Source organism: Heptranchias perlo, chromosome 9 (assembly GCF_035084215.1).
Source record: "Heptranchias perlo isolate sHepPer1 chromosome 9, sHepPer1.hap1, whole genome shotgun sequence".
Classification (NCBI taxonomy): Eukaryota; Metazoa; Chordata; class Chondrichthyes; order Hexanchiformes; family Hexanchidae; genus Heptranchias; species Heptranchias perlo.
The window spans coordinates 76,138,803-76,151,076 of record NC_090333.1 but is presented as its reverse complement, the minus strand read 5'-3'; the positions used below and the strand labels follow the sequence as shown (position 1 = coordinate 76,151,076).

Here is a 12,274-nt window from a genome sequence, read left to right as displayed (position 1 = left end):
CACAGGTATAGTCTCAGTGCCCGGACATTTCACACTGTGAGGTACAGGTATGGTCTCAGTGCCCGGACATTTCACACTGTGAGGTACAGGTATGGTCTCAGTGCCCAGACATTTCACACTGTGAGGTACAGGTATGGTCTCAGTGCCCAGACATTTCACACTGTGAGGCACAGGTATAGTCTCAGTGCCCGGACATTTCACACTGTGAGGTACAGGTATGGTCTCAGTGCCCGGACATTTCACACTGTGAGGTACAGGTATGGTCTCAGTGCCCAGACATTCCACACTGTGAGGTACAGATATAGTCTCAGTGCCCAGACATTCCACACTGTGAAGTACAGGTATGGTCTCAGTGCCCAGACATTCCACACTGTGAAGTACAGGTATGGTCTCAGTGCCCGGACATTTCACACTGTGAGGTACAGGTATGGTCTCAATGCCCAGACATTCCACACTGTGAGGTACAGGTATGGTCTCAATGCCCAGACATTCCACACTGTGAGGTACAGATATAGTCTCAGTGCCCAGACATTCCACACTGTGAAGTACAGGTATGGTCTCAGTGCCCAGACATTTCACACTGTGAAGTACAGGTATGGTCTCAGTGCCCGGACATTTCACACTGTGAGGTACAGGTATGGTCTCAGTGCCCAGACATTTCACACTGTGAGGTACAGGTATGGTCTCAGTGCCCAGACATTACACACTGTGAAGTACAGGTATGGTCTCAGTGCCCAGACATTTCACACTGTGAAGTACAGGTATGGTCTCAGTGCCCGGACATTTCACACTGTGAGGTACAGGTATGGTCTCAATGCCCAGACATTCCACACTGTGAGGTACAGATATAGTCTCAGTGCCCAGACATTCCACACTGTGAAGTACAGGTATGGTCTCAGTGCCCAGACATTTCACACTGTGAAGTACAGGTATGGTCTCAGTGCCCGGACATTTCACACTGTGAGGTACAGGTATGGTCTCAGTGCCCAGACATTCCACACTGTGAGGTACAGATATAGTCTCAGTGCCCAGACATTCCACACTGTGAAGTACAGGTATGGTCTCAGTGCCCAGACATTTCACACTGTGAGGTACAGGTATGGTCTCAGTGCCCAGACATTTCACACTGTGAGGTACAGGTATGGTCTCAGTGCCCAGACATTACACACTGTGAAGTACAGGTATGGTCTCAGTGCCCAGACATTTCACGCTGTGAGGTACAGGTATGGTCTCAGTGCCCAGACATTTCACACTGTGAAGTACAGGTATGGTCTCAGTGCCCGGACATTTCACACTGTGAGGTACAGGTATAGTCTCAGTGCCCGGACATTTCACACTGTGAGGTACAGGTATGGTCTCAGTGCCCAGACATTTCACACTGTGAGGTACAGGTATGGTCTCAGTGCCCGGACATTTCACACTGTGAGGTACAGGTATAGTCTCAGTGCCCAGACATTTCACACTGTGAGGTACAGGTATGGTCTCAGTGCCCGGACATTTCACACTGTGAGGTACAGGTATGGTCTCAGTGCCCGGACATTCCACACTGTGAGGTACAGGTATGGTCTCAGTGCCCGGACATTTCACACTGTTAAGTACAGGTATGGTCTCAGTGCCCAGACATTTCACACTGTGAGGTACAGATATAGTCTCAGTGCCCGGACATTTCACACTGTGAGGTACAGGTATGGTCTCAGTGCCCAGACATTCCACACTGTGAAGTACAGGTATGGTCTCAGTGCCCGGACATTTCACACTGTGAGGTACAGATATAGTCTCAGTGCCCGGACATTTCACACTGTGAGGTACAGGTATGGTCTCAGTGCCCAGACATTCCACACTGTGAGGTACAGGTATGGTCTCAGTGCCCGGACATTTCACACTGTGAGGTACAGGTATGGTCTCAGTGCCCGGACATTTCACACTGTGAGGTACAGGTATGGCCTCAGTGCCCGGACATTCCACACTGTGAGGTACAGATATAGTCTCAGTGCCCGGACATTTCACACTGTGAGGTACAGGTATAGTCTCAGTGCCCGGACATTTCACACTGTGAGGTACAGGTATGGTCTCAGTGCCCGGACATTTCACACTGTGAGGTACAGATATAGTCTCAGTGCCCGGACATTTCACACTGTGAGGTACAGATATAGTCTCAGTGCCCGGACATTTCACACTGTGAGGTACAGGTATAGTCTCAGTGCCCGGACATTTCACACTGTGAGGTACAGGTATGGTCTCAGTGCCCGGACATTCCACACTGTGAGGTACAGGTATGGTCTCAGTGCCCAGACATTCCACACTGTGAGGTACAGGTATGGTCTCAGTGCCCGGACATTTCACACTGTGAGGTACAGGTATGGTCTCAGTGCCCAGACATTCCACACTGTGAGGTACAGGTATAGTCTCAGTGCCCGGACATTTCACACTGTGAGGTACAGGTATGGTCTCAGTGCCCAGACATTTCACACTGTGAGGTACAGGTATGGTCTCAGTGCCCAGACATTTCACACTGTGAGGTACAGGTATGGTCTCAGTGCCCAGACATTTCACACTGTGAGGTACAGGTATGGTCTCAGTGCCCAGACATTTCACACTGTGAGGTACAGGTATAGTCTCAGTGCCCAGACATTTCACACTGAGGTACAGGTATGGTCTCAGTGCCCAGACATTTCACACTGTGAGGTACAGGTATAGTCTCAGTGCCCAGACATTTCACACTGTGAGGTACAGGTATGGTCTCAGTGCCCAGACATTTCACACTGTGAGGTACAGGTATAGTCTCAGTGCCCAGACGTTCCACACTGTGAGGTACAGGTATAGTCTCAGTGCCCAGACATTCCACACTGTGAGGTACAGGTATAGTCTCAGTGCCCAGATTCTTGACCTAGCACAAACCTGGAATTTCAACGACTGGTCATTTGACCAATCAGTGATTTTCTTTGTCTTTTTCATTTCTCCACAGAGACCGCTGATGCCCCGCTCAAGTATGCGGCCCTGATCGTGATGATTGTAGTAGCAGTTTGCTCCGCACTGTTCTTCCTGCTGGGGAACAAATCCCCGGCTGTGGTGAGGGCGGAAAGCACGGTGCTGAAGGTATTTTTGGACAAATTTGAGCGGGTCCAGGCCCTGTTCCACGGTCAGCAGTCGGCACTGTGGAAGAGAAGCAGGATAACGCTGCGCAACCACATCAATCTGACGCGGCACTCGAAGCCTGCCATCCTGATGTTTACCGCTGCGTGGGATGGGGAGAGGACCTTGAGGTGCCTCGCCCGGGTGATGGCAGACGCTTACTCCTCGGCCCTCAACGCCACCACCACGGTGGAAATCGACGCCTCCGATGGAAGCGGGCGAAACAGCGACGCGGTGAAGCTGGAGGTGGACATGCAGCTGTCCTCCGGGTTCGACCAAGGCAGCAAGGCAGCGGTGGTTCATCATTTCCAGGACCTGCCACCGCCGTCCACCCTGATATTCTACAAGTACTGCGACCACGAGAACGCGGCCTACAAGGGCGTGGCCCTGCTGCTCACCGTCCTGCTGGACGAGGAGAGGCTGGAACCGGGCGTCGGTCTGGGGACCGTGGAGGTGAAGGTTCGCGATTTTCTGAAGAGGAAGTTCTCCGACCCCCGAGGCGGCGAGGGCATGGACACGGACAAGCTGAGCGGCCTGTGGAGTCGCATCGCGCACGTCGTGCTCCCGGTGGCGCCCATACGTGAGATTGAGGAGAGGGGCTGCAGTCTTAAAGAGGATGAGAAGTGATCTGGGGGGAAGGGGTGAAGGGGTTGTTGGAAGGTGAAGTTTAATTATTTGCACTAAATTTCTTCTGTCCCCACCCTCTCTTTTCCCCCCCCCCAACCCCCCTCTATTGTACTTTTCTTTCCCATGTGTACGAGTCCAGGGATCCATCAATGATGAGTCACGGGTGAGTGAGACCCTGATTTATGTGATGAACTTTTGCCCGAGTTCCATCCTGGTAATGAGCTCCTGCTGAGAAGAACAAACCTTCTATTCTGTTAATTGAGGGAACCGTTTCGGAGCAGCTCGCAAACCTGAATTACTAACTAAACATTTTTAAAACTCTGTCGAGTACTGTACCTTTTTATTAAAATGTGAATGCTGAAATACCTTGTGTTGCCACAATAAACGGGAGAGGTTATGTTGCCCTACTTCCGTTCCCCCCCCTGGTTTCCCAATGTGCCGTTTCACTTGCAGTTGAATCTTGGGTGGTTCCTCAGTGGAAAGTTTGCATGGAAGCCTCGTTCCCGTGACTGACAGGTCTCACGCCGAAACGTACCGAGTTTTGATCGGGTATTGATTGCCAGCAGTGCTGTGGTGGATGCCCCAGCGTACAGCATCAAGTGGTGCCACCCGTGATTCCCCCCCCCACGCGCTCCTGATCTCGGCTGTGGCAAAACCGAGGAATGTGGAAGCCTGCTGCCTGCCAGAGGGGGTCGGGCTTCTAGCAGCCGGTGTCAGAGCCCTGTGGAGGATTTGGAGCGGGTCGGCCACCCTTTGGCTTGGGAATGATGTTTGGAACTGAAAAGGAGGCTGGAAAGAGAGAGTGTTCCCCCCCGCCCCCCCCACCACCCCTCCCCTCAGCAGCAGAAATAACCAGTGTGCGTTAGTGGCTGGAATTTCAAGTGTGATGTTGGGTTGGAATTACTTGGATGCCAGTTGTACTGCAGGCTGCGTGGCAATTGCTGGTTATGTAGCTTCAGTTATACTAACATGTAAGGGGGGAGATATTTAACTCATCGTCCGAGTGTAAAACTGGTGCTGTGAATCGACCGGCCGTTGTAGAAAAAGCCCAGTTTTCCATTTCCACTGAAATCAATGGTAGTGAAAATGGAACGGTCATTGTAAGGGCCGGCCGATACCCAACAACGATTCTTATTCCCGGGCAGAGAGTTGAAAATCTCCCCCACTCTTTGGACCAATGCTTTATTTTCATGTTTTAGTGATTTATTTGGTGTCATGTGACCTTGGGTCACTTGAGGTCATGAGCATCACTAATCCCGATTTTCTTTGGGGTGGGGGGGGGGGGTGGGGGGGAGGTGTGTAGAGTTGGATTTTATTTCTGAACTATATGAATAATTGGTATAATCCAGAGACAACCTGTGAATGATTAGTTCCTTCCTACTCCCCAGGGACAGGTAGCAGCTCTACGGCTGGACCCATGGGTTGATTTTGCCATGTTGTGATTGCCTGCCTTTGCTTGGTCTCGTTTTATGCCATGGTGGGGGGGGGAAGTAGTTGAGTTGCGTGTTATTTTTCCACTCCAACTAAACATCTGATGAATCACATTCGTAATGTCATGTTGGAGTCTGTTGCAACTTCTCTCTGGCAACTTTGCACGGCAGCATGAACTGTTCCTCTGTGTATGTGCCTCTACATAATTAAAAGTAACTATATTTTTTAGAAAAAAATTACTCCGTGGAAGTTTATTCCTGTAGATTTATGTAAGCTGTGTAATGACGATTAAGGATGAGTAGCAAAGGCACCTGGACTTTATTCCATTTGTGTCTCTTTCACTCGATAGAATAAGTAGGACGGGTGGGACTGTGTGGTGTCACGTCGTAACTCCAACTCTGCGACATCGAGTAGTAAGCCTGGTTTTCACTTGCTGCGTTCCCTATCTCAGCCATGCTGCTGGTGGGAGGGGGGGTGGTGGTGGTGATTTCTCACAGCTAAGTCGTCCTGAGTGCCTGGTTCAAGAGCATTCACCGATGCCCTGGGGGCAGGCTGCCCACCCCCCCCCCCGCCCCCAAGCACGGGATCATTTTTGCTCCAGGGTCACCACCCAGAGTGAGAATTGGGAGAAAAAAAAATCTCACTCCGAACAGAAAATCAAGTGCCGATTTACACAAAAACAAAGTGCTGATAGCCAGCCCATGCTCAAAACTGAAAGGGTGACTGTACCATAACACGTTTCCTTTACCTTAAATACATTATAGAATATTTTTGTGATTGTGCATTTATTTACTGAGCGTTTTGCTTAAAGGAAAAGCTGGGCTGGAGATGTTTAATGAAGCACTCCCTTTCGTGATTTGGGAGGTTTATTTTTTCCGTTCAGAAATACCCAATAATAAATTTGTACCACCACGAATGTTGTGTATATGGATTTTCAATCGGCATTTGATGAATACCACATAATAGACTTGTTAGCAAAATTAAAGCCCAAGGGACTAAAGGGACAGTGGCAGCGTGGATACAAAATTGGCTAAGGGACAGAAAGCAGAGAGTAGCGGTGAACAGTTATTTTTCAGACTGGAGGGAAGTATACAGTGGTGTTCCCCAGGGGTCAGTATTAGGGCCATTGCTCTTTTTGATGTATATTAATAACCTGGACTTGGGTATACAGGGCATAATTTCAACATTTGCAGATGACACGAAACTGAGAAATGTAGTAAACAATGTGGAGGATGGTAGCGGACTTGAGGAGGACAGACTGGTGAGATGGGCAGACACATGGCAGATGAAATTTAACACTGAGAAGTGTGAAGTGATACATTTTGGCAGGAAGAATGAGGAGAGGCAATGTAAACGAAATAAATGGTACAATTTTAAAGGGGGTGCAGGAACAGAGAGACCTGGGACTGTATGTGCACAAATCTTTGAAGGTGGCAGGACAAGTTGAGATAGCTGTTTTTAAAAAAAAAACATATGGGATCCTGGGCTTTATTAATAGAGGCATAGAGTACAAAAGCAGGGAAGTTATGCTAAACATTTGTAAAACACTGGTTAGGCCTCAGTTTGGAGTATTGTGTTTAGTTCTGGGCACCACACTTTAGGAAGGATGTCAAGGCATTAGAGAGGGTGCAGAGGAGATTTACTAGAATGGTGCCTGAGATGAGGGACTTCAGTTATGTGGAGAGACTGGAGAATCTGGAGTTGTTCTCCTTAGAACAAAGAAGGTGAAGGGGAGATTTAATGGAAGTTTTCAAAATTATGAAGGGTTTCGATAGAGTAAATATGGAGAAATTGTTTCTACTGGCAGGAAGATCGGTAACCAGAGGACACAGATTTATGATAATTGACAATAGAACCAGAGGGGAGATGAGGAGAAATTCTTTTACACAGCGAGTTGTTATGATCCGGAATGCACTGCCTGAAAGGGTGGTGGAAGCAGGTTCAATAGTAACTTTCAGAAGGGAATTGGATAAATACTTGAAGGAAAATATTGCAGGGGAGTGGGACTAACTGGATAGCTTTTTCAAAGAGCCGGCACAGGCAAGATGAGCCGAATGGCCTCCTTGACAAGCCATTCCTGCTTGGTTATAGGTTTAAGTACATATCCCGTTGTTTCTTGTAGTGATGTCTCTTTTCCAGTGATAGATCAAAACTCAAGTCAACGTAACTTTTCTTTCAGATTAATGGAATGGTATTTGAAAAACTTACGAGTTCAAGTGTGAGCACCGTAATTGACTGCACGAGCTATGTGCACGATACAATGCCCGTTCTCTGTCAGACCATTTAAATGGGACAGTTCGTGCTCTTGGCACTCTCTGTCTCAGTGAAAGGGTAAACCTAAACTGCTGAGTCCTGCATACTGCAAGAAAAGTGATGGTTTGCGTTTACTGCAGCCTGCTTACCTGATGTCTAGCTGAAGGAGCTTGTGTCAGGTCAGATACAGCCTGGGTTGGATGCAACATCAACAACCTGCATTTATGTAGCGCCTTTAATGTAGTAAAACAGGAGCGTTATCAAACAAAATTTGACACCGAGCCACATAAGGAGGTGACCAAAAGCTTGGTCAAAGAGGTAGGTTTTAAGGAGCATCTTAGAGGAGGGGAGAGGTTTAGGGAGGGAATTCCAGAGCCTGGGGCCTAGGCAGCTGAAGGCACGGCCGCCAATGGTGGAGCGATTAAAATAGGGGATGCACGAGGCAAGAATTGGAGGAATGCAGAGATCTCGGAGGATTATGGGGCTGGAGGAGGTTACAGAGATAGGGAGGGGTGAGGCCACGGAGGGATTTGAAAACAAGGATGCAAGTTAAAGCTTATCAGCATTTTCTTAATCTGACAAGCAGAGACATTTCTGTTTCCCACATTGGTCACTTCCCTGACAAAAATGGCCCAGTTAGTGCTAAATCACAGACCAGTTTTGTACAGAGGACTGATGTCCATAAGGAGTTGGGTCGCGACGGCCCAAAGTACATTTGCAAGCTTGGTCTGGCCTTAAATCCAGATTGGAGGGGAAACCGGTTCGAAGCTGCTGTGCCATTTTGGAAATGAATGCTGTCTTCAAATGTGCAATAAGTTTTTCTGCAGAAGTGGGGTGAACGGGGTATGTATATTTGGGAACTGCACACCCTGGATACCCTATGACAAGTCAACGATTCAGAGGCTTCTGCCCATGCTGTTCTGTAACGTGGATGCAGGAGAGTGCCCCAGGTGCCTTCCTTTTCCCAATTGTTTTGTTGTTGCTTACATCCCTATAATGGAATGTGTGGCTTTGACAGATCGACAACTCGTCGCATGGGATACCTGACCCTGTGTCATGGCAACCCCTCTTGCCCCGCCCTCTCCAGCAGTTCCTGGTTTTGACTTTGTGTTGAACTTGTTGCAACTGAACCGCAGCCTTATTGAGAAACTTGGGGGAAGCCCTATCGAAAGGAGGCATGCAGCCCTGTTAAACCTCTGGTATTTTGTAATCGAGATTGTGCCCAAACAACCTACTTTGAACTTCGTACAAAAAAGCACTGATTCGTCCTTAATATTGCCAGGGCTTCCATTTTTGAGTCAGTGCTCCAAATAGCTCTGCTGTTTAATCATGAGAACTGTTGCTCTGCCATCACCTAATTTTTTTTTTATTTTCAAAAGCTGCTTTTATTTTTAAGAGAATGAAAGCTGCTGCTCAGGGTACAGAGTCCAGTGATTTCTTCAGTTTAAAATCATATCTGTGTGAAGTAAAATGTTTCATGAAACCCAGAAATAGATGGCTGACCTTGTACAACGTTTAATGAAGCATTTCATTGATGGCCATCACAGCAAGTCATCTTTATCATACAACCTGGTTTTTAAAAAAAAGACTTGCAATTATATAGTGCCTTTTACAACTTCACCGCTCCCATCTTGTCCCGCTTGCCTCACTGACCGTCACCAGCTCTCTGTCCCCCCAAGCATGAAAAATCCTCATCCACAGATCTCTCCTTGGCCTGTACCCACCTCCACAACCTTCTATAGGCCTGATTAAGGCCTTCTGTGTATCCCTTCTTCATTCCACTCTGCCAGTACCCGAGTCCCCAGAACTCCCTCCACTTCGCAACACCTTTAAATGGTGCCTGAAAACCCGGCTCTTCAGCCAAACCTCTCAAAGGCTTGGTGCCCTTTCTTCTGTGAAGTGTTTCAAGACATTTTAATCTCTGTTAATGGCGCTTGCTCTTGTCTAACCTCACGTATGAAGAGTGACTACTTGGGTGAAGCACTGGAAGGGCTGAACCCCGCAAGAGTCAGCAGCTTCAGGATAGAATATTTTTCTCCATCTCTTTTCCTCCACACAAGTTTTATGTACACATCACACAGGGTCCTCAGGGCCCATATTGTATTCGACTTCAGGGGATCGGCTTTCTCCTACAGTCAATTATAGGGATGACACCAAACATTTACTGGTTCCAATTCACCAGTATGCTAATAATATACACAGGATCTGCTATACCCTTGTATCACTGTTCAACCTCTGTTGAATTGCACCAATTCCCCCGCTATAATAATGAAAGTCTGCCATCTGCCTGTCCACCATAACATCAAACGACAGCATCAAATAAAGGGCACATATATCGCACAACAATAAAGTGCAGAATAAAGCACATAGGATGTACGATTAAGCGTATCGTTTTGGGCAGTGGGGCGTGTAGAAGTTGGGTGACAGTGGGAAAACTTGCTGATGCTGGTTTTGTGTGTTCTGTTCAAATATGGAAGTTGACTTTCTTCTTGAGGAATAATTCCCCTCTGACCCCCTTCCCTTTGCTTGGGTCTCTGCATCACATGCCCTTCTTTGGCCCAGAAAGTGGATCTCCATGCACCTGAGCTTCTGTCAATATTGGTCTGCAACCAACTTCTCAGAAGCACAGGGACAGCTACAGATGATCCCCTTTCATTTGCCTCAGTCTGAGACAACACCTGGCCCCCAATTGACCCCCTCCATAGCAGTACAGTTGAATTGGGAAGTTGCCATTATACAGGAGTTTGTGCCTCCTAAAAGTGTACCTTTTGTATTTCAAATTTTTAAAAAGCAATACTGAAAGAGAAAGTGTGCAAGTTACGCAACGCGGCCTGTGTTTCTTGTAGATAGTTTGTCAGTCCCACAGTGTATTTGCCCCAGGAAGATTACAGATCTGCAAACCAAAGGAAATGCACACTCATTCACGACAGCAAGGTGACTGACAGAATCTGACTGCCCTTGCGATCCTGAGGTTCAGTTTTAATTCTGTTCTGATGCTGAATGGGAATATGCAAGAACACTTATTAAGGAGCTTCGGGTCCAAATAGATCATAACCAGAGTTTTATTTCTCCCACCATTTGGCACAGTGAAACACAAAGGTATAAAGTATTTGTATAGAATTATATAGAATTTACAACACAGAAACAGGCCATTCAACCCAACTGGTCTATGTCGGTGTTTATGTTCCACACAAACCTCCTCCCTCCCTACTTCATTTAACCCTATCAGCATGCCCTTCTATTCCTTTCTCAAGAACTTATCTCGCTTCCCCTAAATGCATCTGTTATTCGCCTCAACTACTCCTTGCGGTAGCGAGTTGCACATTCTCACCACTCTCTGGGTAAAGAAGTTTCTCCTGAATTCTTTATTGGATTTATACAGGGGGAAACCAAGGCTGCAATTAAATTTCACGAGGAATATTAAATCGTCAGTTTCCTGCAACACAATGATTTTCAATGCTAATTGACGCTAATTTTATTAAAACTCAGCCTTGTAACTGACCCAGACATTTTGATGCAAATCAGCTTTAATACTTAATAAAACATAATGGAGCTGCCACAGATATAATTGGAGGAAGGAGAGATTTCAAAATCTGGCACTCTGTTAGGGAGTGAACATGTTTAATTTAGTGTGTGAATATGGTGTGTGTGATTGTGGAGACTCTTCTTGCGTCACATTGTGGCCTGAACTTCACGACTCCACTCCAGCCGTGCTGGCCATGTCCTCGTGGGTGTTTGACTTAACGAAGTTCAGCTGAAAGTAATTCCATTATTAAATCACTGCTACAGGACATGTAAAAATCCTTAAACTTGTGAATACAGAGCACGCAGGTCGGGAGCAGGTAAACTGAGAGGTGCTGACTCTCTGGAGTGCCAGCACAGATCAGGTGTGCCCATGCCATGACTTGTTTATTTTACATAAACATTATTCCCAACATTATCTGTACAATAGTAAGTAATTTTTCTTTGCATATGAAAATGCGGGCATTTTCTTGAACTCAAAAGCAGTTTTGGCACAGGCAGGCAAGTGGAAACGTGTTAAGGATGATGTTGTGATATTGAGTTAAGAACAAAACCTGGGTATGTGATCAGAAAGTAGTGGATATGCACTGCAGGCCAGTCAGCACCTGAAAGAGAGAGGTCAATTTAACTTGGGTCCCACTCAAAACTTTCCCTTTCAGAAAGGTTGCCGCATTTCCTACATTACAACAGCGACTAAACTTCAAAAGTACTTCATTGGTTGTGAAGTGCTTTGGGATGTCCTGAGGTCATGAAAGGCGCAATATAAATGCAAGCAGTTCTTCATTCCTTCCTCCTTTACTGACTGACATACGAGCTCGTCAGGTCCAACATTATCTGTATTTACATTGTAATATATACAAGTTAATAACTTGAGTGCTATGATCATAGAAGTTGCCTCTTTTTTAAAAAATGTAATCTCTCTACTGTTACTGTTCTTGGTATTTTCCTGTCCATCAGTTGTGCTTTTAATCAGGTTTCTTTGTGATGCATTTTTGTGTAGTAAGAGTTTCTTTTTCTTCTGTGCGAAGGAAAATAAAAATTGTATTTAAAAAAAAAATATTTCTATGTAAATCCTGATCTGTGAGCATGTGCACCATTGCTGATTTCCGAAGTCTTTATTCCCTAATTCACGTTGTCTTAGCAGCAGTACAGTCAGTTTCGGGCACTGGTTATACTGCTGCAGTTTGCAAACTTATTCAGGGCAATGCTACGATATGCAGATGTTTGGTCTGCTGGATCCTACGCTCTTATGTATGTTATCGGTTGTGATATATTTCTGGTTTGGGTAATGTGTTGCTGTTCCATCCTC

The 12,274-nt window shown here is 46.6% G+C and overlaps 1 protein-coding gene across 1 annotated transcript in view; it reads left to right on the top strand.

Annotated features, from left to right (window-relative positions):
- The window catches only part of LOC137325535 (torsin-1A-interacting protein 2-like), a 30,610-nt gene extending 24,504 nt beyond the window's left edge, over window positions 1-6,106 (top strand). Inside the window, exon 8 of the mRNA XM_067990737.1 lies at window positions 2,966-6,106. Coding sequence (XP_067846838.1) covers window positions 2,966-3,759 — 794 coding nt within the window. The 3' untranslated portion in view covers window positions 3,760-6,106. The remainder of the gene's footprint in view (window positions 1-2,965) is intronic.
- The last annotated feature ends 6,168 nt before the right edge of the window (window positions 6,107-12,274 follow it).